Source organism: Cygnus atratus, chromosome 15 (genome assembly GCF_013377495.2).
Source record: "Cygnus atratus isolate AKBS03 ecotype Queensland, Australia chromosome 15, CAtr_DNAZoo_HiC_assembly, whole genome shotgun sequence".
Taxonomy (NCBI): Eukaryota; Metazoa; Chordata; class Aves; order Anseriformes; family Anatidae; genus Cygnus; species Cygnus atratus.
Window position 1 is genome coordinate 13520974 of NC_066376.1, and position 25622 is coordinate 13546595.

Consider the following 25622-nt stretch of genomic DNA (forward strand, 5'->3'; position numbering starts at 1 on the left):
CTTGGTGCAGGTAGGTCCTTCTCCAGGCCTGTTTTCGGCCCCACAGCCCGGCACCTCTCCCAGGAGGAGGAGGAGGAGGAAGAGGAGGAGGAAGGACACAGCCAGCACGATCCAGGCTCAGCCAGGGGCCCGGGCAGTGGTGGTGTCCCCACCTGCAGAGACCCCACGCAGCTCATCACAAGGCACCGCAGCCCAGCACCCGCAAACCCCGCCCCCCAGGGATTTGGGGAGCACCCACCTGCCCCATCCTCACCCCAGTGCAGTCCGGCCGCCCCCCAGCCGCATGCACACGCACTTGCCTTGTGCTGTCACTGCCAACACCCAGCCCAGGTGGGCAAACTCAGAGCTGTGCAGGGGCTCTTCGTGTGCCAGGAGGGCGAGCGGAGGCTCTGGGCTCTGCCAGAGCGAGTGGTCCCGCAGCTGAGTGACGTGATGTGAGCGGGGGATCGGGATCAATAGGTCACAGCGTGCACTGACGTGCCCCCAGAAAGAAAATCAGCAGAGGATTTGGGGCTGGTGGGGAAGCTACAAGCACGTATTCAGCCCTTTAATCCCACATGGGCACAAAATCCCGGGATAAAAAGGCCAGAGCCGCTCCTAATTGCTGGCTGCTGTGCACCCGCGGGTGGGTGAGCAAAACCTCTTAGGTGGCTGGGGGCAGCCACCCTGCCGCCCTCGTGCCCGCTGCGTGGGCACAGCCCTCGGGAAGGGTGCACTGGCCCAGGGCACCCACGGCCCCGCTCAGCGCAGCCGCTGGCCCCGGTGCGCCCTAAGAACCGCAGCACACGGCGGTGCTGGGGCAGGAGCGGCGGTGCTGGGGGTGGTGAGTCCCAGCCTCCATCCCCAGCCCACCAGTGGGGAGGGAAGCAGGGGCCGCATCAACGGAAAGGCGGCCAGCGGGGCGAGGGGGGGGATTGTGCCCCTCTGCCCCGCTCTCTGGGACCCCACCCGCAGCCCGCCCCCAGCATAGGGACATGGCGCGGAGGCCACGAGGATGCTCAGAGGCCGGAGAACCCCGCCACGAAGAGAGGCTGGGAGCCGGGGGTGCCCTCCCTGCGGCCTTCGGGGAGGGGGGGTGGCGACGGGAAAGCCGGGGAGGCTCCCCGAGGGAGGGGACCGCGGTGACGGGGCGCGGGGCGACGGCTGCGAGGTGCCGGCGGGGAGCCCCCGCCCGGCCCCGCCCCGGGCCAGCCCCGGCCGTGCCCCTCGCCCGCCGCCCCGGGAGGGCAGGAGGCAGCCTCCAGCCTCCAGCCTCCAGCCTCCGCCCCGCCTCCCGCCGCCGTCCCGGAGCAGAGCCTCCCGGCGGCAGCGGGGCGAGAGCTGGCGGAGCGCGGCGGCGGCGCCGGCCGGGGACGCGATGCACTCGCTCTTCAGGAAGCGCAACAAAGGGAAGTACAGCCCCTCGGTGCAGAAAAAGAGGTGAGCGACCCCCTAAGCCCCCTCCCCTGCCCCGCCACCGGGCTGCCGGTGCCGAGCAGGCGGCCCCGGGGGGTGCTGAGAGCCCGGGTTGGGGTCGGGGGCGTCGGGGCGCCGAGGTTGGTCTTCGCCGCTGGGTTGTCCGAGGGGCGATGGCTCCGGCCCTCCTCTTTCCATCAGCTCTTTGGGTTGGCGTGGGGACAAGTATCGGTTGTGCCGGGCATAAAAAGGAGCAGGGCTGGACGTGCCCGTCGGAAGGACGCAGTTAAAATGGGGGGAAAAAATAAAAGGGAGGTTCTCCTCCCCCCGAGGAGGCACGGCCGCCCCCCGGGCTGCGCGATCCACTGCGCGCTGGGGCAGAGGGGACGTTTTCCCAAAGAGCTTCTTGGGATCGATTTGATGTTGGGATCGATACAAAAGATGTCGGGTTTGGTTCAGAACAGCAGCCTCCCTGTTCCTCCCTGCACCAAGGAGGGGTCCCCAGAGGGGTCGGTGCTGCCCTGGCCTGGGAGCCCAGGGGACCAAACAGGTCCCCTCTCTGGGGCCAGGCTGGCTCAGGGGTTGCCAGGTACCCCCTCCCAGGAGGAGAGGGGCGGCCCCGAGCCTCCCCGGTGGCCCCAGCCCCAACGATCCCATTGCCGGAGGAAGGTGCGAACACCCTGCTGCGTCTGCGCGCTGGCAGCGGAGGGCTCGGCGGGCAGAAGCGCCGTGCCTGGGCCGATGGCTTGGGACCCTGAGCAGCGTCGTGGTGCCGGGAGGGGATGGACGTGGGCACCTGCCCCACCGTCCCCACCCCTGGGCTGGCGGCTGCACCCTGGGGTCCCCAGCTGCCAGCCGGGGTCGGTGCCCATGGCCGGGTGCGATGGAGGTTCGGGGGCGGGAGGCCGCCCGCCCTGGAGGCTGTGGGCCAGAACGAAACCTTGTGTTCAGGGCTGGATTGTGCCAGCTGGGGAAGCAGCACGGTGCTGGGGCCGGGGCCACCTCCCTCCCTGCAGCCGGACCGTGCTTCCCGCGTGTCCACGCACACCTGGGGGGGGGGGGGGAGCTGCGCCCATTATCCCCAATTTGTTAATTCCTGCGTTGGAGTTTACAAACACCTGGGAGTCCGGGGAACACTCCCCGCTGTGGGGAAACATCCCCGCGATGGGGAAGCCGGCGTCGGACCGGTTGAACCACTTGCAGGAGAAGGCAGTGGGAGAGGAGCAGCTCCCGCCGCCCCGGCCTGTGCTCCAGGCGCTGCCAGGCTCCCCGCCAGCGCCCGCCCGTGCTGCTGGAAGAACCAAGCGGCGCTGCTAACAGCAGCCGAACGCCAGGCTGTGGAAACAGGAACAGACATTTCAACACCGTGTGCGCCGTCCAGCCTCGTCCCGTGCTTCGGAGAGGGGCTGCGCGGTGGGAGGGAGCTGAGCACCAGGGCAAGGGACCGAGCCCCCGAAGCACCGTGGGGGTAGCGCGGCGCTAACCGAGCACCTCCTGCAGCGGGTTGCACCCTGGCCAGGAGCTGCTGTCCCCGGCCCCGTGGCTTCCCCAGCCGGGACGTGGAAAGGGCAGAAGTGGCATTAAACCCTGCAGAGGCATGGAGAGGCAAAGATGATTTGGGGTGCGCACGGTGAGCCAGGCTCCCTGGTGTGCCCGGCCTCGGCAGCACCCATTGCTCCTGGAGCACGTCCCCAGCACCCGGCTCCCAGCACCCTTCCCTCACCGGCTGTTTGCGGATGATGCTCCTCAGCCCACATTTTCCGTGGTTCTGTCTTCCCAATGCACAAGTGGACAGGACCAGGGCCCAAGTCTCTACACAGAAACATCCCCATCCCCTCTCCATCCCTCCAAAAAGAGACGGGAGGCAAGGGCACCATCCCCAGGAGCCTTGTGAGAGATCCAGCTGCTGGGGCTGGATGTGCCAGGAGAGGCAGGGCTGGGGGTGCAGCACGTAATTTACCTTTGTAGATAGATAAAAAAGCATTTTTCTGGGTAAGCGGTGCTCAGAGGAGCCGAGCGCTAACCAAGCGGTGGTGCCGGTGGGGTAGTGCTGTGCCCCTAGGAAGGCAGGATACAGACGTATGGGGAAACCCCACCAAACACCCTCCCTGGTACCCTTCCCACGCTCCGAAACCAGGAGGTGGGCTCGTGAAGAGCTCGGGAAGCGCCAAACACGGGGCAGCTGTGGGAGCTCACCCTGCTGCCTGCAGGGATCCCACCCGCTGCCAGCAGTGGCGCAGGAGACCCAGCGCCCTCCTGCCCGGCCCGGCCCTACCTCGGGGCTGGTGCTGGAGGCTCGGCGGAGGCCCTGGCTGCGGGGCTGACACCGATTTCTGGAGGCTGTTTTGCAGGGCTGGAGTCAGCAGTAATGAATAGACAACCGGTGAGTCAGGGAGCTGCTCTGTATTTATAGCGCAGCGAGCCTCGCCATCGCCTGGCCTATTTTTGCTTTAATTTCCATGCACATTACAATAATATATCGCCATTAATTCAAGGGAAGATAAACATAATAGCAACAAGCTGGGCTAAGCCTCGCAGCCCTGCTGTCCAGCTACGCCCTGACGTGTGCGCGCTGCTCCCAGCTTTGTACCAGATTCCAATCTCTCCCAAACCAGAGTTACGCTAGCTGAAGCCCAGCCCCTTTGTCCTCTGCTCCACCACAATCCCGTGCCAAGGCAGCTGTAAGCGTCCCAGGGGCATTAAGGAGGGGACACTACACACGGGGGGCTGCCAGGGGCAGCTGCAGCCTGCTGAGGAGGCTGGGAGGGTTTCCCAGCAGAGCCCCCAGGGGAGCAGGGGCCGCAGGAAGCAGCAGGACAGTGTCTGACCTACGGGCAAGCTGTCACCACAAACGGGAGCTCTCCCGGGGACCACGTTCATCCAGCGCAGTTGAAACTCCACGAAATGTCCATCTGAACACCCTTAATTAGGGGTGTGGGTGAGCTCCCCTCCTCGTTTGAATAAGGAAACAATCGGAGAAGCCAAAGGGACCACCAGGCCAGCTGTGACCCTGCCCACGTCCAGGCACCCGCGCCTCGGGGAGGTTTGCTCCAAGCAGCTCCAAGCAAAGGCACAGCCTGGTAGGTGGAGAGGTAAAAAAAAAAAAATTGACAGGGGTCACATCACTGCTAGGGGAAGGAGGTGCAAATTTCGGCACAAGTCAGAGACCTGAGCGGGTGCACGGGCTTTTGCTCGAGCACCTCAGTCGGGGTTTGACAGGCAGACCTTGAGCCCTCTAAAGCAACCGGGAATTGGTGAGACGAGTTACAGCCCTGAAAAGCAAATGCAAACGGTGTTTCGTGGTGGGCTGCAAGACTCAGGAACGTGCTGGCAGGGCGAGAGGCTGAATGTGTTGGTAGGGGGTGGTGGGTAGTGATGGTCCAGGCTAGAATTTGGTCTTGGAAACCAGTTCTCCTCAATGCAGCCTCCCTGGGAGAAGTTTTCAGCAGCCAAGTTTTTGCCTCCTCAAAACAATCACCGTATTGCTCTGAAAAGCTGGGGAGAGGGAGGTCCCTTGCTCCGCGGGATGCTCATGCACCCCAGGGGAGTCTTCGGACACTTTCCCCTGGCACTGCAGGGGAACATCGAGCACCTCCAGGCAGCTTTCAGTGAAGCTGGAATCCTCCCAAGCCTGGTGAGCCACAGCAAAAACATCTCCTCTCCCTGAAGAGCAAGAAAACGGCTCCAAAGCATGTGCTGATATGAGTTTCATCAACAGATGCTCGAGCATGGAGCAGCTGCCTCCTCCCCGCTCCCCAGCTGCGAGAAATCCGGAGCAAACCCTCCCCTCATCCTGGAATCATCCCCGCTCCTTTGCCCTGGCCAGGCCATCCCGCGGCCTCTCTGAAACAGCAACAGGGCTTTTGTCAAACACAGCTTTTCATGAATGCTATCATTTTTTCCTTTGTGACCAGAAAAGTCCTTGGAAATGTTAAAGTTCTTCAGAAATGGCAAAGCCAGTTTGTCCAGGGATTTTCTTTTTTTTTTTTCTTCCTTTTTTTTTTTTTCTCCTTTTTCAGAACAAAGCCCTCACTATTTGGGCTTTGCCTCACCTTTTCCTCTGCAGGCTCCTTGCCACGCCCAGGTCCCGGGCACCTTTCCCCATCCCAAAACCCCAGCAGGTGCCAGCCCTGCCAGGCTCTCGCACAAGGTGGAGGCAGCAAACCTCTCCTGCTGCCTGCACCAGGAAAGGTGAGGCTTGGAGAGCAGAGTGATGCCCGCGTCACACCAGAGCGCGTTCCTGCTCGCTGCAAGCAAGCGCTGCGGAGCCTCTCCACGTTTCCTCTTCCGTGCCAACCCTGCTCAAGCACTGCACCTGTATACTTCAGCAGCAATTTCTGGATTATTGGGCAAACCATCTGCCCTGGCACAGGAAAAGGGGGCACATCCTCACCCCGATGCATCAGCCCCATGCCAGCTGTCCCGGCAGGGCTGTGAGGATGCTCCCGGCAGAGCTGGTGCCCAGCCGAAGGCTGACAGCTGCTCGCTGGGTCCCGATGCAGGAGATAGACTTGGCTGATGCAGAGCCCTCCGAGCAAGCATGAACGCTGGGCTCTGCGGTCACCAGATCACCAGCAGCAGCTTGGAAAGCCACGGCTGATGTGCAGCATTGCCACGGATCCCAAGCCAGCCCTTGCTTAACTTTATTTCCTTCATACAATTTGGAAGCTTCTTCAGCACTATCAAAACCAGAACTAGGAAAGCTCCGAGCCTCTTCAGTCGTTTGGGATGGCTTTTCCATCCATACTATCAATCCACTCAGACCCCAGAGATTCATCCCTGGGCTTGTTCAAAGACACAGGGACTGCACCAGCCACTGCACAGCCAAGCTGCCAGCATGGGGCGAGCCGAGATCCGGCAGCAGAAGCCAACGCTCGCCCTGGCAGGCAGCAGTGACAGACACAAGCCACCACCCCACTCAGCGCCATTCTGGTGATGCAGCTTCTATAAAAAGAAATATCAGCGCAAACCCTGCCCACGCCAGAGCTTCTCGGGGAAGCGCAAGCTTCCGTGGATCTGTCAAACACCACCAGCCTGCACGGGCAGGGCTTCAGGTGGGGAGGAACAAGCCTGGGGCTTTCTTTTTTTTTTTCCTATTGAAAAAGGCAGGACGTGTGGCAGGCACCTGTCCCGAAACTCAGCACCAGTGCTGGGAGAAATTTGGCCAGACCCGGCTGTTCAAGCTCTTCTTCCCCAGCACCACATCAGAAGGGCAGCGAGCTGCGAGCATCCGAGTATCCCCACCACGACCATGCGTGGCCCATGAGGACCCTGTGCTGTTCCCACGGGCACATGTCCGGGGAAGCCACCACGAAGCCCTCCCCAGGGACTGGCTGCTCACGCTGTGCTGGGGTGGCCGAGCCCCCAGGAGGGACCAGGGGCTGCTGCAGGAGCCCCCACGCAGCCGGGATGCTGCGACCCGCCGATAGCGCCGCTCACGCCTGGACCCCGTCCCGCTGCCCTCCGGGGAGCAGCTTGTGCAGGAGCCACGGGGCCTGCCTACCAGCAGCTGTAACAGCAATTAGCATTTCCAAGCGCCATATAAAGATTAATTCTGCCACCATGTAATGAGGTCATTAAGGCTCATTATCCCCACTCGATAAATGATTGGGATCGGAGCGAGCCAAGGCTCCGGCGATGGCTCCGGTCCACACAGCAAAGCGGGCACGGCCGGGATGCAGCCAGCTGCGGGCTCCGCCAGCACTTGGGAGCACAAAACCCGGTGTTGGTGCTGTGGGTGATCGCTGGCCCAGCCCCACGGGGCCGTGCGGCGTGATGCCAGCAGCTCTGCGGGGGAGATGCTGCGGTGCTTCAGCCCCAGGTGCCATTGCCCTGCCGGCAGGGTGTGAAGCCAGCCGGGACCTCGCAGCTTCTTGGCACGCAGCGATAATGCAGCCCAAGTGACAGAGGAGATGAAATGTTTAAAATAACCACGGCAATGCAAACGCTGTGGCACGGGGCGTTCCGTGCATTAGCAGGAGCATTTGCTCCAGCTCAGCCGTCCCTGCTGGGAATAGTTGGCTGGCCCCGTGCAATCTCTTGCTGATGTGAAGCAGAGCAGGCGGCCGGCTCCGCACCCTGCCGGGGAGAGGCTGGCACCCCCGTCACCCTGGGCACGCGGAGGAGGGAAGGAGAAACCCTGCCTAGCAGGAGGCAAAGTGCCCAAGCGCATATGCGGCCCGCGCCGCCCCATCCCCTTTTATTTGGTCTAAATTCCGTGCACCTCTTTGCAGAGCAGATGTCTCCGGAGGGAGGCAGGGCTGCTGCAGGCAGAGCGCTCCGTACGAGTGCTGGGGAGGGCAAACGCCGTGCGGAAGGGGTGGCAGGGGCTGGGGGTGCTGGGGCAAAGCAAGCGGGGACGGCGCGCAGCCGAGCCCTGCGCTGCGAGCGGCCCTTCTGCACCTCGTGCCAAGGGAGGGTCGGGCTTGGCAGCGGCATCGCTCCCATCGCCGCCGCGTTGGGAAGGCCCCAGCCACCGCCCCCCTCCTGGCAGAGCAGCAGCGTTTCGGAGTGTTTTGGAAAGTGTTCGAAAGGCAGCAGTGAGTCACGCGCAGCTGCAGTGCCGGGCGGGCTCGGCTGGCCCCCGGCCATGTGGCAGGGCCACGGCGTGCCAAGAGCAGCCCCCCACGGGGCGACAAGCTCCTCTCCCTCTCTTCTTCCTCCCCAGCATCTCCAGCAAAGAGCTGACCGAGCTCATAGAGCGCCTGCAGAAAAATGCTGACCAGGTGGAGAAAAACATCGTGGAGACCGACTCCCGAATGCAGAATGTGAGTACGAGCCACGGCCCCATGCCCACAGGCTCCTCCAAGCACGCAGACCCCCCTCGGGGGTGGCAGAAGGGATCCAAAATTTCCTCCTGCCCCCCAGCCAGCCTGCCCAGTGCTGCGGCCCAGCAGCAGTGGGGGGGGGGGGGACCGTGACTGGCACCCACCCCATGGCGGGCTGGATGCTGCTGCTGTCCCCTTTGTGATCGTTTCTCCCCCCTCTCCGCCTGCCCAGGACTTGCACAAGATCAAGGCCTGCCAGCTAGCTCAGTACAAGGAGCTCACGGCTCAGAAGCTCACTGAGTCGGACAAGCTGCTCTACGTGCTGGACGGGGATGCGGCCATCGCCAGGCACATGAAGCACCCCCAGGGGGACATGATCACAGAAGAGTGAGTACCGCGGGAGGGAGCACAGCCCCCTCCGGGGGCTCGGACTGGCAGCAGCCCCTCGCGCACACCCTGCGGCTGTCCCCAGGCACCTATCGAGCCGGAACCACTGCTCACCAGCCATGCATAAAGCGCTGGGCAAAGCACATTGGGGCGACATCTGCCCCCAGCCCCGAGCTGGAGGTGTTGCTGAGAGCCTTGGCAGGGGACGGGCACGCGGAGCCTTTGCCCTCTCGCTCCCCAGCTCGTTGCTCAATGCCTGCCCAGCCCAGTTCCATGGCCGAGGTCCCCAAGGCGCTGCCTCCACCGGGGCCGGGAGGGGATGACCTCCAGCTAATGGCCGGTCCAGTCCGTGCCCACGTGCTGCATCCTACCTCATCCTTCCCTTCCCGCAGCATCCGGCAGCTGAAGGAACGAGTGGCAAACTTACGCGTGAAGCACGACCAGATCTACAACTTCTGCCTGCAGCACATTGAGCCCCAGGTCAACTGGTCCACGGTGATCGAGGAGAAACAGGTACCGAGGGGGACACCAGTGCCCCTGCCTGGGGACGGTGCTCGAGGCAGTGCCACTGCTGGCATCTGGGCCGAGCAAGGACAAGCTCTGGGGGTGGCGTGGCCACGCAGGAGCCCACCAGGCTGTCGCTTCTGGGCGAGCTTGGGCAAACCTCTGCTGCTCTCCATCCACGGATGGAGACTGCGCTCTGTCCCTGGGCAGCGTGCTCCAACGCCCGGCTGTGGAAAAGCTTCCCCTGCCACCCAGGCTGCACTTCTGTCCCGGCGTGTGCCTGTTGGCTCCCATCCTGCTACCACATGCTGCTGGCTTCTCAGTAACTGCCCTGCGGTCACGGGAAGGCTGCTGCCGGGTCCCCCCATGCCTTCTCCTCCACATGCTGGAGGCTTGGCCTCTCCCCTGCCTTGCCACCCCCCAGCCTCCACCTGCTTTGGTCCGTGGCATATGGTGGTTCCCAGCAGCACTGCTGCATCACCTCCGCCTCTCAAATCCCCAAATCCAGCTTGTGGTGCCGGGATGGGGGAGCACAGCCCATGCCAGCCTCTGCGTCCCTCAGCACGAGCCAGCAGAGCCTGTCCGAGCCCAGCGCCACTCCTGTCCAACCTCTGGTGGCCAAGAGGAACCTGCCAGCTCATGGCCACCATGCCCCGTTGTCCTGTCATTAATTTCCTCCCCCCCTTGCATGCCACAGGACGCGCTATGTGGCAAGGGCTTCGGGACTGACCTGCCGCTGGTCAACAGCCAGGTAGAAGAGCACAACATCTTCCACAACGAGGTCATGGCCATCGGCCCGCACGTCACCAAGGAAGGCACCAAGGTCAGCTCAGCCGCGCCATGTCGGGGTAGGGGGGGGACAGGCAGCTCCCAAACCTGGCCCAGGTTGGGTGAGTGCCCAGCTTTCCTCCTGACCTCGGAGCTGAGCATCCTGCACCGGCCCTAGTTTAACGAGGAGGCAAAGGCCATAAAATCCCCATCCCCATCCCTCATCCACTCTTCCTCAACCACCCTCCCGACTGTTGCCTTTCTCCTCCCGTTACCAGGAATACACGAGCGACCTCCAAGCCAAGTACCAGAAGCTGCTGGTAGGAGACCCCTGGGATGGGGGGCTGGGGGGGGGGGGGGGCGGACAAGCCCCTCGCAGCCGCGCTGCGGGGTGGGGAGCGGAGCAGAGCACGGGGCTCAGCTCCCCCCTCACCCTCCCAGGCCAGCTCGCAGCAGCGGCAGCAGGACCTGAACGCGCTGCAGGACTACATGCAGCGCTGCACCAACAAGCTCTACTGGCTGGACCAGCAGGCGAAGGACCGGACGCACTACGACTGGAGCGACCACAACCTGGACTACCCAAGCCGGCGCCGCCAGTATGAGGTGGGTGTATGCTCACACCAGCCCCTTCTGCCTCAGTTTCCCCCCTCCATCAGGAAGCACTTCGAGACCTCCAGGTGATAGAGCAGTAATGCTGGTCCTTGCCTCCTGCCAGAAATAAAGCAGAGAGGGAACCCGGCAGTGTAATCACTGTACGGCCTACTTACTCATTTTCCCTTTCACTGAATAATATTTAGTTTCTTCTCCAAATCTTCTCTGCCGTTACAAGAGAGGTAACACTTATTAACGTCACTCCTAGGGGAAAATATTGAAAATTAAATTCTATCCCCTAATCTGTATTCTGTTAGCTAAGGTGTTTACTCACAGCATCTATTTGTCTATTCAAAAATTCCTGTGCATGTGTGTGTCTGAATTTTGCACATGCAAATATTTACATATTTGAGTAATTCTGTGATATAGGACATACATTACACACCTGTGGTGGGTGATGGGGGAATGCATTATGAGTTCTTACACAAAAGAGTGGATGTCTCTTGCACATCATGTCACTGCCAGAAGAATTCACTTTGTGACAAACACTTCCTGGCCTCCCAGAGCAGATCATTCTCCAGGCAAACAAGTTGTCAGACACGAGCCATAATCAAAACTTAAAATGGGTGGAAGGAACTGGTAATTTCAGCACTGAGTTGTCATGATTCTCTCCTTTAGCTCAGTGTTAGCTTGGCAAAAATCTCATCTTCAATGAAAACTGAAAAAAAATGAAAGCTGCGGTAGGGGAACACTGTGCTTTTGGTCTTGGTCAGGCCCTCACAGCCAAGCCATAGGATTAACCCAGGGTCCCCTTAGAATCATAAAATCACTGAGGTTGGAAAAGCCCTCCAAGATGGTCCAGCTATCCCCCTACCACCACTATCACCCGCTAGACCATGTCCCTAAACACCACGTCCAACCTTCTGCTTGTATGGACATCAACCAGCACCCCGCCTCTCTCCTTCTAGAATTTCATCCACCGGAAGCTGGAGGAGAAGGAGGAGGCCATCAATAAGCTGCACGCGGACGGAGACCAGCTGCTGGCCCAGAACCACCCCGGGAAGAACGCCATCGAGGTGAGCGCTGGGGCTGACCCCGGCCTCCCGGCCTCTTGGGGCACTCCAGCGTGGGACCTTGTGCCAAGGCCAGGGTGCCAAGCGGGAAGTCACCTGCATGTGTGTGAGTGGGGTCTGGGGGAGTGGGGAGAAACCCCAGTAGCTCTTCCCATCCTCCCTGTTCCTCTGGCGATTGTCCTGGGCCAGCCTCAAGGGACAAATTGTGTTATCACATTCCACCTCCAATGGCAAGGTGGACGTCAGGCCATGGCACTTGCTGCCTCGTTCCCCACAGTCCCATCACAACACCCCAGCTTTGGGCTAGGTTTATGGTATTGCTGCCCCAGCTCTGAGCCAGGAGCCTCCGGAGGGGCTCACAGCCCCTCAGGGTCTGGTTGCTCAGGGTGGGTGCTGCTGCTTTTGGCCAGCACAGGGCTGTTGTCGCCCTCTCAGCACTGACGTCGCACGGTGTTACAGGCACACATCGAGGCGGTCCATGCCGACTGGAAGGAGTACCTCAACTTCCTGATCTGTGAGGAGAGCCACCTGAAGTTCATGGAGGACTTCCACAAGGTACCAGAGCCAGGGGGCCATGAGGCACCGCCAGGCCAGAGAGATGCCAGCGCACCACGTGCAAGTCCCAACTGCCAGTGCAGTAATTGCTTGGCCAAAGCGCAACTTGCTCCACCGCCGCTGCCTGCTGCCAGCACCCTTGTGCACAGACAGCTCTGCTCTGTCAGGGCTTGCAGCAAGGCTCCTGCCACCCCCTTTTCATAGGATCATTAAGGTGGGAAAAGCCCTCCAAGATCATCTGGTCCAACCACCCCCCTACCACTATCACCCACTAGACCACGTCCCTAAGCACCACACGTCCAGCCTTTCCTTGACACCCCCAGGGATGGTGACTCCACCACCTCCCTGGGCAACCCATCCGAACACCTCCCCACCCTTTCTGAGAAGAAATTTCCCCTAATTTCCAACTTCTGCCACCTCGCTGCCCCCAGGAGCGGAAGGGCTTTGGGTGGAACCTGCACCTGCAGCGCACGCAGCGCTGCCCGTGGGGAGCGCGCGCGAGGGCCAGGCGCTGCAGACAGATGGCTGCCCGATAAATCGCATCTGGCAGCCGGGGAGGCTCCGCGGGGAGCAGGTCGGGCCGGATTCCTCTCCCACAGCCTGGGCGGGTTGAGGACGTGACGAGGCTCCTGCCAAGGTGGAAGTGGGGTGCCCAGCCCAGGCAGTGCCTCTCGTGGGTGCCCGCTCAGCTCCCGCTGGAAGAAGCCACCCCGTGGGGGGTTTCGCGTGGGGAAGGGCTGGGCTCTGCCCACCCCTCTGCGCTGGCACTGGGGACAGCATGACACTGTCCACCTGAAACCCAAATGAAAGGTGGGGAGGGCAGGGAAAGGTGCATTGAACAATGCAAAAAGCAGGCTGCCCCATTATTTTTCTCTGCAGCAGTCTTTCCCTAGCTCCGCTATCGCAGATAGCAACACCTCATCCTTCTCCATGCGCTTGTGAGGTTTTTGCTGCCCACGCTGCCTGGCTGGGGCTGTTCCTGCTATGGGCAGCACTGGGCTGCGCCTCTGCTCCAGCAGGGGAGGGATTCTCCGGGGATTTCACCAGGGATTTCACCTTTCGACAGTTTCAGAAAGATGCGAAGGACGCCCAGGAGCTCTTGAAGAAGGTAGATACAGACCTGGACCAAAAATACAGCCCCGAGTTCAAGGACAGATACCAGCTCGAGTCGCTGCTCAGGGAGCTGGATGTGAGTACTGGTGGAGGCAGGACTGGGGGGAGCTGGAGCATCCCCACGGCACCCATGGGTGCTGGCCCTGCTGGGGCAGGCACCCAGCCCTTGCTGCTGCCTCCCTGTGCCCAGCTCGTCCTCCCCCTTGAGCTAGAGATTGCCTCTCCCACAGCAACGTAATTGCTCGCTGGGCTGGTTTTTATTTGTTCTCTCATTAAGCCAGTGCTCGTTAAGGGCGGGAGCATAATTAGACCCGCTGCTGGAGGAGGTGGTGGGATGAGCTGTGCTGTGGTGAGCTGGGCCGTGGGGGTCACCAACCGGGACCCGTCCGTGCTGCAGCACATCCCGGGGTGCCAGGAGCCCCTCCTGGGAGCTGCCCTCTCCTCCCCACCCCACCCCCCCAGCCCAGCACCTGCTGCAGGACACCCCCCCTGCACAGCCAGCCACAGAGCAACCCCTGCACAGCCTTTCCAAGGGGCTAATTAGAGCTAATTGCTGCGGATGGGACTATCCATGGACTACACAATCAGGGGATGCCTGTGGCTGGTGCCACGGCACGGTGACCACGCAAACACAGCCCCCGTCCTCAGCCTGGCCCTAAAAGCAGGCGAGGGGGACAGGGACATGCTCGGCCCAGGACCACAGCAGCTGCAGGGCCCAGCAGCCATGGCTGCTGTGCCACGGTATGAGCTCTTGCCCAGCTGGGAGGGCGCAGAAGCTTGTCCCTCTCCCTCCTTCCCAAGTTTCTTTGGTCGTTCCCCCATGCCAGGACCAGGAGAAGGCCTTGGACAAGTACGATGCCGTGGTGCGATCACTGCAGGAGCGCAGCCAGCATGTCCTACCCCTGCGGCACCGCCGGCAGCCGCCACCGCAGCCTGTCCCTGTGGAGGCTCTGTGCGAGTACGAGGGCGAGCAGGTACCGTCCCGCCAGGGCCTGGGGGCTCCTCGGGGGTACGGGGGACAGAGGTGACACCCGGTGAAGGAACGGGCTCTGCGGGGACAAGGCAAGCAGGTTGTGCAGCTGGGGAGGAGCGGTGCAGGATGGGGCCTGGGGAATGCACAGCCACAGTGCCTGTCACACACCCTCCCTGGTATTGCGACAGCTCAGCTCCATCACATTCCCACGCTGGGACAGTGATGACATGCAGGCATGTTTCTGACCAAATTCACTCCCAGCACCATCCCTCTGGTGCAGTCGGGGCACATCCATGTCCCCAGCGCCCACAGGTGCTGTCCCCGGAGGACGGGCCAGTCGGGGTGAAGCAAGGAGACACAGCACTGGGGAGCAGCATGGGCTGACTCAGCTGCCCGTGCCTCCTCCCTGCCCTGGTGCAAGCAGAGGCACGGCTCAGAGCTGGGCGCTGCAGGGAGGGAGCAGCAGGGCATGAGTTTTCTGCATGGGGCAGATGCTGGGTGGCGCCGCACGTGGAGGGGGGCGGGAGGCACATCCTGACCTGTGGCTGCTGCCGGTTCCTGTCCCCTAGGGCCAGATAACCCGCGGAGCCCACTACACCCTGCAGAAGAACAGCGGGGACGTCTGGGAGGTGACAGACAGCACTGGAGATGCCATCAGCGCCCCGGGTGTCTGCTTCATGATCCCCCCTCCGGACGCGGAGGCGGTAGCGCTGGCAGACCAGTACGTGCAGCTCAGCCATGCCAGATCCTCCTGCTGCCACCACAGCCTCAGCCCTCCCCCTCTCTCCATCCACATTCCCCTCCTCAGGGAGGCATTAAGGGGGGGTGGAGCCTGACCATTCCTTTGGGAAGTGCTCACAGGAGCAAGGGGTGCAGGCAGGCACCTCGTCTGCCCCCCTGCCACCAGGCATCAGGCTGCAGGGACCCCCTGGCTGGGCTTCACCCCCACCTCCATGGCCAGGATGGGTCCTGGGGGGCGAGGGGCCGGCTCTGACCCCGGCCCTGTGCTGTCCCGTTTCGCAGAATTGCTGACAGCTACATGAGCGTGAAGGAGAAGACCGCCAACTGCAAGAACATCCTCCAGCAGCGCTACGAGGGGCTGAAGGCCGACAGCATCGGAGGTGCGGCTCTGCCCGGGCAGCCTTTGGCTCGTCCCTCCCCAGGCGCTAAAAGGGGGTGGCTCTGCCTTGTCCCCTCAACCAACAACCCCGCCATGCTGTCACATACATGCCCCCCCTACCCAGGAGATGATGAACCACAGAATTATAGCAACATCAAGGTTGGAAAAGACCTTCAAGATCAAGTCCAACCATGAACCTGACCTCCTGAGTCTGATGTATAAACCATATCCCTTAGTGCCCCCTCCACACATCCCAAATACCTGCAGGGATGGGGACCCTACAGGAATGGGGCAGCCCAGTTCAGTGCTTGGATCATGCTCCCTTGGGCTCTTACTGGTGGCTGGTTCACACCCATGGCCGAAGAGTTGGGCTGCTGCTTGGTTGTGGTGAGAGGACATCACCAACAGCTTCCCACCTGTTCAGGGTCCCCAGGCAGCGCTAGGACATGTGTGGGGCTCGAGCAGCCCGGTTGTGGTCACAGGGGGCAAGGAGCCAAGGAGGACATGGGTTTTGTCCTTAGTGGTGGGACTGAGCTGGCTCTAACCTGCTCCCCTCTCCTCACCCAGATGCTGCATCAGTTCAGGGCCGCCAGCTCCTGGCAGGGCTGGAGAAAGTACACAGCGACCTGGACAAGCTGGAGAAAGCAATCACGGCAAACCTCCGCCCGCCGCTGGAACAGAGTCGGGCTGTGCAGGACAGCACCGAGCGCTCCAAGGACCTGAAGGTATGAAGCAGGCAGGTGGTGCTGCACAGGGACCCTGCTCCCAAGGCCAGGCCCCCCCCCAGGGGTCTCCGTGGTGGTCCTCAGTGTGCTGGGTGCTGTAAGTGCTCCTGGAGCATGAGGGCATGGAGCAGTGCCACCACCACCAGCAGCTAAGGAAGAAACAAAACCCAAACACTTAAGCTCCAGGGCACTGCTTCTCCTTGTGCGCAGCTCAGCACCTGCCCCGCTAGGCTCCAGTGCTGTAACCTCCTGCTCCCTTCCTCTTCTCCTGACCCCTAATTAGGCCTGGCTCTGTGCCACAAACCTCCCTTGTTTTAAGAGGAAATTCGGTTCCTGGTTACATCACCTGCCAAGGGCTGTGTCAAAATCCGAGTGCCGCCACAAGTGAAGGCAAATTGCTTCAACTGCCTGCAGCGCTTTGATGTCCAGGCGAGAAGTCATCCTTCAGGGCACAGAGCCCAGGGGTCCAGACGAGCTCAGCATGTTTCCAGCAGAGCTGGAGCTGCTGTGAACCAGCCTCCTGCCCCAGCCAGAGCTTCCTTGTGCCAGCACTTCCTAAGTGCTAGCGAGCTTGCCCCAACAGAGCTGGATACAAACTCGGATAGAGAATATCCTCTTGTTCCCCATGGGCTGAAGGGCACCGGCCACCAAATGCACGCCTCAGCCCTGCCCTCCCTTCTTGCACCACATGGCTGCAGGTCAGCCAGTTTCTGCTGTAGCCACCAGGTCCTGGTTCGGTTGCTACAAAGGTTTTGTTTTCCTCCCGCAGAACATTACCAATGAGGTCCGTCGCATTGAACCAGAGAAAATGAGGAAGATCCAGGAGTGCGAGGTCTTCATTGAATCAGTGCCGAACACTGGCAGCGCCACCTTGGTCAAGAACAAGGTGGAGAACACCACCAGGAAGTACGAGCGCGTGGTCCAGCTGCTCAGCGCCGCCCAGGAGAAGTAAGTCATGGCCTGAGCCTGGCATGCTGCAGGAAATGGGTGCAGGTGTGCTTCAGTACCTTTGCTCTTGTGTCCATACAGAGTTGAGGTGGCCACACACCTCGAGAAGAGCCTCCAGCAAGGCCGAGACCTGCTGTCCACGTATGAGAACAAGCTGGTGACAGATGACACTGTGCCAGAGGATTTGCGCGTGATAGATCGCAAGAATGAAGAGCTGCTGGTGAGTGCTATCTCCAGCCAGTTTTCTACCCTATTGATGTGCTCCCCATACAGAAACACCTTCAGAGAGCTGTGGGAGTTGCTGCTCCAGTCGCAAACGTGAAGCAGCTGGTGAAGGGACAGGCTCCCCCAGCTGGGACCTCACTTGACTGCAGCGATGCCCACAGCCAAGCAGAGGCAGACTCTCCTTGGGTTTCCTGCCAGGTGTAGCTCAGCAGGTGCTCTCATGGGAGGAGAGGAAACTGTGCAGAGACCTCAAACACAAACCATTCCCATCCCCAAACCAGAAGGCAAATGCCAGTTGAGTATTTCTGATTTGAGCAGAGAAGCAAAAGATACGGTGGTCTGGGAAAAGCAATGCAGAGGCCTGGTACAGAAAAGGGCTGGACCTGTCAGCGTACTGGGAACAGTTATCTTGGAAAAGAAAACCTGCTGACCAAAACCGGCAATCCTTCTGCTAGGAAGGCCAAGAACTGGGCCACAATTTCACATCCTTCTTCAACTTTTTCGTCAAGGCCCCGTGTTTAGACTGGCATGCAAGAGCTTTCACAGCTTCTTCTGGAGCTGCTGCACCTGCAGGCACGGAGTAACCCCGGGGGGCTTGCAGGAGGAGCACCAAACATTTCACACACAGTATGCTTACTTCTAAAGATTAACAGAGAAGGGAGAGAGAGCTCACTTCTCCCCAGCTGGTTTACCAGGTGGCTCTGCTTACAGTTCAGCTCTAACTTGCTTTTCTCCAGAACTTGCAGCACTGCTGCAGCTCAGCCAGTCCTTAGCATCATCTGCAGCTCCAGCGCAACAGCTTGAGTCAAGGGGGAGCAGTGATGAAAGTCTGGCACTTGTGCAGCTCTGGAGAATTTCTCTCTCCTGCTTTTTCCACAGGCCATGGGCTCCGAGCTCCAATCCAAAAGGTTTCTGCTCAATGAAGCAGAGCAGAACTTGCTAAGGACAAAGACGTGCTCCAACACCCTGGCCAGCAAATTCCAAGAGCACTGCCCTGACATCGAGCGGCAGGAAGCAGAGCTCTACAAACTCAACCAGCGCTTCAACAACCTCAGCAAACAAATTGACCACAGGTAAGACTCCACGACAGCATCTAGCTAGAACTGGACCAGCCTGGAGAGCTGGGATATTTACAGTAGAGCAGGATCTGGAAGAGGCATAACACAGTCTAGGAATGAGCAGTTGCAGAAGTGCTTCCAGGGAGGACTAAGGAGGAAGCAATAGAGGTTCCTGGCATGCACTGGCTGGGTAGGTGTGGGAAGCCTCTAGGATGAAGTGCTCTTGCAACAGAGATGGGGACTTTGGCAAGAGCAACTGCATTGGCCACTGCGTGGGTGCAGTAAGAGTGCACGAGCTGCCATCCACCCACATCTGCCTCTGCCCAGATCACGTCACATCTTGTACCTTGTTATCCCACTAAAGGCTTACAGCCAGCATTCAGCATCCTCCTCATTCTCCCTGCAGTTGCCCCGTGACTCCTTTCTCCTTTGATTTCTGCTTACTTTTATACCAACCGGGTGGCACCAATTCCTGCAGAAGAGTGGGGTGGAGAACAACTGGCTCAAATCAGTGTCTTCAGGGAACAGGGGAAGGGGAAGCAGGGCCTGGTTAAGAGGTGTTTGCAGAAGACAACAGATGTGATAGTACTGACATTCAGCTGATTTCCCCTACAGAACGCAGACCCTACAGAAAGCAAAGAGTGCCTATTCCAACTACCGCACCAACTATGACAAGATCAACCAGTTCCTTTGCAACATACCTAACTACGAGCCGCAGGAGACAGACAACATCCAGCAAGTGGAAGTGAAGCTGAAGAACCAAGTGGTAATTCTTCACAAGAGCCCTGGGCTACATGGGGGAGAGGAAAAGGAACACAAAAAGATAATTAATAGATTTAGACAGCTTCTGCACATAAAATGGAAAAATGTACAGACCTGCTGACTTTACCTATTTTTATACTATAAGGTCCCATTCTCCTATCTGTGACTTGTTTGTATGTAGCAAAGCAGCTCTAGGAGGTTGCAATTCTCAGTGTTGTAACTCCAATGGCAACCCTCACAAAGGCTGAACAAAGCTTTTGGGTTTGGCATTTCCTCTGACATGCATCTCCATGCATCCTAGGCGCTCCTCGGTGACATCGCAAGCAAGGAACAGGAGGTGCAGAAGGTCTCCGCCACAGCTCAGCAATACCAGCAGGCAGTGAAGGTAAGAACTGCAATTCTGCCAGCAGGAGAATTCTTCACATCCTACAAAGAGCTGCCTGAAGAAGGGCTATGAAGCCTTGCCCAAACAGCTGAGGAGCTAAACCCAGGTGATGTGTGCTCCAACAGAGACAGCATGGCTGTAAGCCAGCATTTGCTGCCTGTGAAAGGAGGGTTTCCACTCCACGCCCACTATTGGTGCGGTACCTGGCAAGTCTGGACACACAGCTCCGGTCACTGGGCTGTAGGACAGGCAGCACCCGCCTCACACCCTGCCAGGACGTTCTGCCAAAGCACTCCAGGTCCCACCACCCTCAGCAACTTGCCCAAACCCTGGGCCACGGGAGGCAGGAGGAAGTCCTGAAAGTCAGGGTCCAGGAGGGATCCACTCACAAAGGGGACTCGGTAATCTCACCTTTCTCCTGGGAACCTTTTCCTGCAGGACTACGAGCTGGAAGCGGAGAAGCTACGGTCCATCCTCGACCTAGAGAACGGACGGAACGGGTACACAAGCAAGAAGCCCAGGCTCCAGTCTCCAGCCGCAAAAGTAAAAGAGGAGGTAAATAAGCAGTAGCCTACAGAGAGCTAAAGCAGATGACAGCTTTCTAGGACCAACAGGGATTTTGCAAACAATTATTTCACAGTCAGCAGCCTCGGCCCCAGAGGGGACTGCAGGGGAGGGCAAAAGACTAGGGGAGGAAGGAATTTTTCATCATTCTGAGGCCATTGATTTTTGGGGATGGGATGGCCAGAATGATGGAGGAAAAACACCAGATTTAGCACTTCCTTTCTGAAAGGGAGCGCTTCCTTTTCCCACAAGCCAAAATACTGAAAACATTTCTCCTCTCAAGACTTTAAACCAGGGAGTGAGATTTCACTGCCACAGACAGCATCCTAGAAATAAATACTTATGGAGAGGGCAGGCCATGAGCCACCTATTTATACTGGACCTATTTGTGTAAAACTCATCTCAAACTATCCTGCCTATCGAGGCAGGCAGCCAGAAGTGTCCACCTGGTTCTTCCTCGGTTGCATCTCTTTTTGTAAGTCTTGAGTAGGAAACATGCAGTCTAAGGAGGTGAGATTACTGTAAGCGTGCACAAGAACCACCCGTCCTCCCCCAAAACTGGTAGGAAGGTTTTAGGAAAGCACCCAGCGTTATTGCTTTAGGGCCTGGCCATTGTTTCTGTTCAGCAAGTCTTGACCAAACACCTCTGGCTCCAGCTTTGCTGAATGCATCTTTTTCTCGTAGGAAGCTGTTCTGGCAGCCAAGTTCACCGAAGTAAATGCTGTGAATAAACAGAGGCTGCAGAACCTGGAATTTGCTCAGAACCTCCTGCGGCAGGTAACTGAGGGCCCGCCAACACATGCTGCATGCGGGGAGGCTCGGGAGGGTCAGCATGCTGCAGCTATCGGTTTGGATCTCTGCCTGCAGCTGGTAGATGGATACGACACAGCTGCAACAGGCTGTGGCAGTGTGATCCTGAAAGAATATTTGTGTACATGATATACATGTGCTTTTGCTATTACAAGTTGAACCGGAAACAAAAGTAGCTGGCATTTCCTGCCACAAAAGCCCATTAGCCTGCAGACTTGTCAATCAGTTTGCCAGGAATGGGGCACATGACCTCTCTGCATTTTCCAGTCCCCACACCGCTATATTCCCCTCATCCTCAGAAGCTCCATGTCATTTTTAACACTTCCTTTTTGCCCAGCCCAGGCTAGAATTTGTGTCCCTCATGGCTAAAAGCTTTGCTCTGACAACAACTGGCATCACCAAGAGCATTTTTCAGGCTGGAAATCCAGAGAGCAGTTCAGGAGAAGCCTGTTTGCCAACATGCTCTGTTCAGTGTTGGCAGTAGGCAGCCTCCCTTAACCCAGATTAACATCGTCTTGTGGTTTTGTTACAGGAGGCACTGAAAATAAGCACTGCGTATGATCATATGGTAATGTTAACTACACGCTTTTTTCCCCCCAACAACAGCAACCAGACGTTCAAGTAACACAAGAATTTGTCCAGACCAAGAAGTCTGGAAGGCCTATGGAAGAAGTCTGGAAGTTGAAGAAAGAGCTGGAGGATGAGACGCAGCGTCGGCAACAGCTGGAAGCCGAGATCAAAGCCATTCAGAACAACATTGTCCACCTGCAAAACCAGAAGCCCCAAGAAACGATAGTTAAGAAGGAACTGGTGAAGAAAGTGCCTGACCCCCAGCTGGAGGAGAGCTTCCACAAACTGCAGCAAAACCTAGCAGAAGAGCAGCGAAAGAACCAGGTGCTCCAGGATGAGCTGGAGGCCCTTAAAATCAGGCTGCGTGTTCTGGAGCATGAGAAGAGAGAAGGAGGGCAGGAGTACATAGTGAAAGAAGTGTTGCGTATTGAACAAGACAAGGCTCAAGCTGATGAAATCCTGAGGCTCAAAGAAGAATTGGAAGAGCTCAGGAGGCAGGAAGGAACCAGAGAGAATGAGGTCAATCTGCTACGCCAACAAATTGCTGTGCTGTCCAGCGAGAAGAACAAAGAGCAGGAGAAAGTAACGGAGAAGGAGGTGCTGAAGCTGCAGAACGATCCCCAGCTGGAGATGGAATTCCGCATGTTGCAAGAGAACAAGCAGAGGGAGAGTGCCCTTAGGCAGAAGCACGAGGAAGAGCTCAGCTTCCTCCAGGAGAAGCTCAAACGTCTTGAGAAAGAACGGGCCATTGCTGAGGGCAAAATTACTGTCAAGGAGGTGCTGAAGGTGGAGAAAGACTTGACCATTGAGAGAGAGGTGAACGAGCTCCGGCGCCAGTACGAAGATGAGAAATCCAAGGGTCGTTCCAACGAGCGGGAAAAAGCTGAGCTGCTCAGGAAGATCCAACTGCTGGAGGAAGAGAATGCCAAGGTGGTTGTACAGGAGAAAGTGCGTGAGATTGTGCGCCCAGACCCTAAGGCTGAAAATGAAGTTGCCAACCTCCGTTTGGAGCTGGTAGAACAGGAGAGGAGGTACCGGGGTGGTGACGAGCAACTGAAGAGCTGCCAGAATGAATTGGCTGCTCTGAGGAACAGAGGGCCACTGGTAGAAGTTAAAGAAGTCATTAAGGAGGTCATTAAGTACAAGAATGATCCAGAAACTGAAAAGGAGCTACAGCGACTCCGCGAGGAAATCATAGAGAGGACAGGAGCAATTGAAAGAGCTGACCTCGAGATCTACCAGCTGAAACAAGAGATACAGGCTTTGAAAGATACCAAACCCCAAGTGCATACAAAGGAAGTTGTTCAAGAAATTCTGCAGTTCCGCGAAGACCCCAAGACTAGAGAGGAGGTCGAGTCTCTGAGAGTGCAGCTAGCAGAGGAACAGATGAAGCACATTGACCTGGAGAGGGAACGGCTACTCCAAGAAGAGAAGGTAAGGCAGAAGGAGGAAGAGCTTTCCCAGGTGAAGGAGAAAGTGGTCCAGCAGGAAGTAGTGAAGTATGAGCAAGATCCTGCCCTGAAAGCTGAAGTCAATTCCTTCTCGCAGAGCATTGAGAGCGAGCTGAAGCAAATTGATTGCCTCCGTGAAGAGCTCCGCAAGCTGCAGAGGAGGAGGTCTGAGCTAGAGCGTCAGCTGGAAGAACTTGAGAAAGAGAGACAGGCCCGCAGAGAGGCGGAACTGGAAGTGCAGAGGCTGAAGATTAGGTTGAATGAGTTAGAAGAACAGGAGAGAGAAACGACAGAACGAGTAACTGTGAAACAGAAAGTGATCCTTCAGCAAGATCCCCAGCAAGAGAAGGAGCACTCCCTCCTCAAGCTAGAGCTAGAGGAAGAAAAGCACCGTAGACAAGTCTTGCAAACTGAACTGGAAGCCCTGAGAAAGAAGCTTCTTTCTTTGGAGAAGATGGAGGTCAAAGAGAAAGTGGTCTTTTCAGAGAGCGTCCAAGTGGACAAAGGAGACACGGAGTACGAGATTCAAAAGCTGAAGAGCAACCTGGAGGAGGAGAGCAGGCGTAAGAGGGAGCTAGATGCAGATATCAATAGGCTCGAAACCAGGCTGTCCGAGGTGGAATTCAGCAACTCTAAGTCGTCAAAGGAGCTAGACTTATTAAGAGAGGAAAACCACAAACTACACCTTGAAAAACAGAATCTGCTGATGGAAACAAGGAGACTGCAGTCAGAGATTGAACTCACAGCAACAGAAGCTCGGGATTTGAGAAACATGACCCACATGGACAGTGGAATAAACCTGGACTCCAGATTCCAAGCTCTGGAAAGAGAGTTAGATGAGCTGAAGCAGTTATCCAGAGAAAAAGATGCAGAGATCGAGCAACTCCAGAATCGCCTCAAGACAGTGGCTATCAAGAGGGAACAAAGAGAGAACCACCTGAGGCGCTCCATTGTGGTCATTGATCCCGACACAGGCAAGGAAATGTCTCCTGAGGAAGCTCACGTGCTTGGCCTCATTGAATGGAGCCTGTTTGTCAAACTGAAGAGCCAGGAATGTGACTGGGAAGAGATCTCAATAAAGGGTCCCAATGGGGAATCATCTGTGATCCTCGACAGGAAGTCCGGTAGGGAGTTTTCAATTGAGGACGCCTTGAAGAGTGGAAGGCTGACCATGGCTCAGTACAACTGTTACCTCAACAAGCAGATGTCGATCCAGGAGTTGGCAGTCTTGGTGTCCGGAAGTAATTACACAGCGCTCCCTCCACTCTAGAAACTTTTCTTAAAAGCAGCGAGTCAGAGCCGCACCTCTTGTTAGACTACCAGATCACTGCAAATCCTTGCCCTCCTTTGCGTCTTCCAAAATGCTAGAGCCTCTGCCCCAGCCATGCTATGAAGCCACACTGCTTGCTGTCATATGCTGTGGAAAAGCACCGCCAGTAGTGGAAAACTCATTTGGCAAGACTACAGCCAAACCTTCTCCCCCTCTTCAGCCCTACCTAATCACTCAGCCTAACGAAAAACAAGACAAGAAGTGAAGTACCTGAAGTCCAAAGACTCAGCAGAACCTGCAGTTTCTTCAACATATAGTCACGTAGTCACATAAAAAGCTGTATACAGCAGACACAAGAGAGACTGAAGGTCAAGATGACTCCGAGATGACCAGCGGGAGCTGGTTATGTCAGCTACACGTTGGTAAGCCAGGCAGTTTCATTCTGGACATCTAAGTGACGAGATCATCCCCGGAGAAAACCGGCTCTGTAAACAAAAGGTGCAACGTACATCTCAATTCCTTATCATCACCCGAATACCTAAACACCACCTTTTTGTTCACCTAAGTGCCGATGCTGGTGGGGAAGAGCAAAGCAAAGCACAGTAATTTGATGGCATCAGCCCTAGATCCAGGAGGAGCATTCATATACCAAGGAGTTCACCAAGAAGTACGTGAAGAGCCGGCAGCGTTGCCGAACACAAGATGCTAGTGTAAGTGTAAAGCATGCAACTGTAACCAAACGCAGAGTGCCTTCGAAACACAGTTAGCTTACCTCATGGTGAAAAGCCATTTGTGCTGGTATTTTACTGAATAGAGGTACATGCAGCTACATGTTTCATTTACTTGTGTAAGGGAATGGGAAATAGAGGGGAATTCTATTTATAGTACGAAATAAAGATGCAGTGGTTCCAATCAGAAGTTTGTTTTCCTTTATTATTATGGCAATCTCTTGATCTTTGGCTTTGCAAGAAGATGTCATTTCAGAGTCAGAATTTAAAAAAATAAAAATAAGACTGACCATTTCAGATGTTGACTCTTTCTCAAGAGGGAAATTGCTGAACCAGCATTAGCTGGGACTAATTAGCAGCATGAGATGGTAGCAAACTGCACCAGCAAATGGGACTGCAGCTACAGGAAGAGGGAATTATTCTGGGACAGTACCAGAGGCTTCCATGTCTGGAGCACAATTATTTCCTTTTCCTGAATTTCTGCTTTACCAGGGAACACCTGCCCTCCCTTCTCTCCCTACCAGATTCTAGGCATGCAGACGATCAAAAAAACCCCAGAATTTTTTCACATTATATCACCAACTCATCCAGTGAAAGCTCTGGCAGATCTGTGGCGCCTTTTAACCATGCTCACGTCCAGCTCTGCCCAAGCCCCAGCCTGTATTCCTCATACAATGCACTTGCTTGCGGTAAGTCCCCACAGAGCTCAGTACCTGAGCCCCAGCAAACTCTGCTATCAACAAAAGCAGCAGTAAGCGCATTCACTGCGGACCCATCCTGGCTTTGGAGATTAACACAATTATTTTACCTCTGTGAATGAAAGGACCACGCAGGATCACACTGTTGCTCCAGCAGATGTCAACTTCAAACCCACCAAATG

General features: G+C 57.5%; 1 protein-coding gene across 1 annotated transcript; it reads left to right on the forward strand.

Moving 5' to 3' along the window:
- Positions 1-1313: 1313 nt before the first annotated feature.
- PPL (periplakin) lies at positions 1314-24928 on the forward strand. Its single transcript, XM_035548810.2, has 22 exons — positions 1314-1419; positions 8063-8162; positions 8395-8549; positions 8942-9062; positions 9751-9876; positions 10100-10141; positions 10263-10424; positions 11381-11488; positions 11945-12040; positions 13107-13229; positions 13981-14127; positions 14696-14847; positions 15150-15247; positions 15814-15971; positions 16741-16919; positions 17001-17139; positions 18024-18217; positions 18818-18968; positions 19266-19349; positions 19788-19904; positions 20598-20690; positions 21330-24928. The coding sequence occupies exons 1-22, from the start codon at positions 1358-1360 to the stop codon at positions 24012-24014; spliced, it is 5292 nt and encodes a 1763-aa protein (XP_035404703.2). The 5' UTR covers positions 1314-1357; the 3' UTR covers positions 24015-24928.
- The last annotated feature ends 694 nt before the right edge of the window (positions 24929-25622 follow it).

Bases quoted from the DNA above. Each gene is read 5' to 3' on its own strand.
- PPL (XM_035548810.2), top strand. From the start codon at position 1,358: ATGCACTCGCTCTTCAGGAAGCGCAACAAAGGGAAGTACAGCCCCTCG. The intron at 14,848-15,149 runs GTACGTGCAGCT...CCCGTTTCGCAG, and splicing joins GCGGTAGCGCTGGCAGACCA to AATTGCTGACAGCTACATGA. The intron at 18,218-18,817 runs GTAAGACTCCAC...TTTCCCCTACAG, and splicing joins AGCAAACAAATTGACCACAG to AACGCAGACCCTACAGAAAG.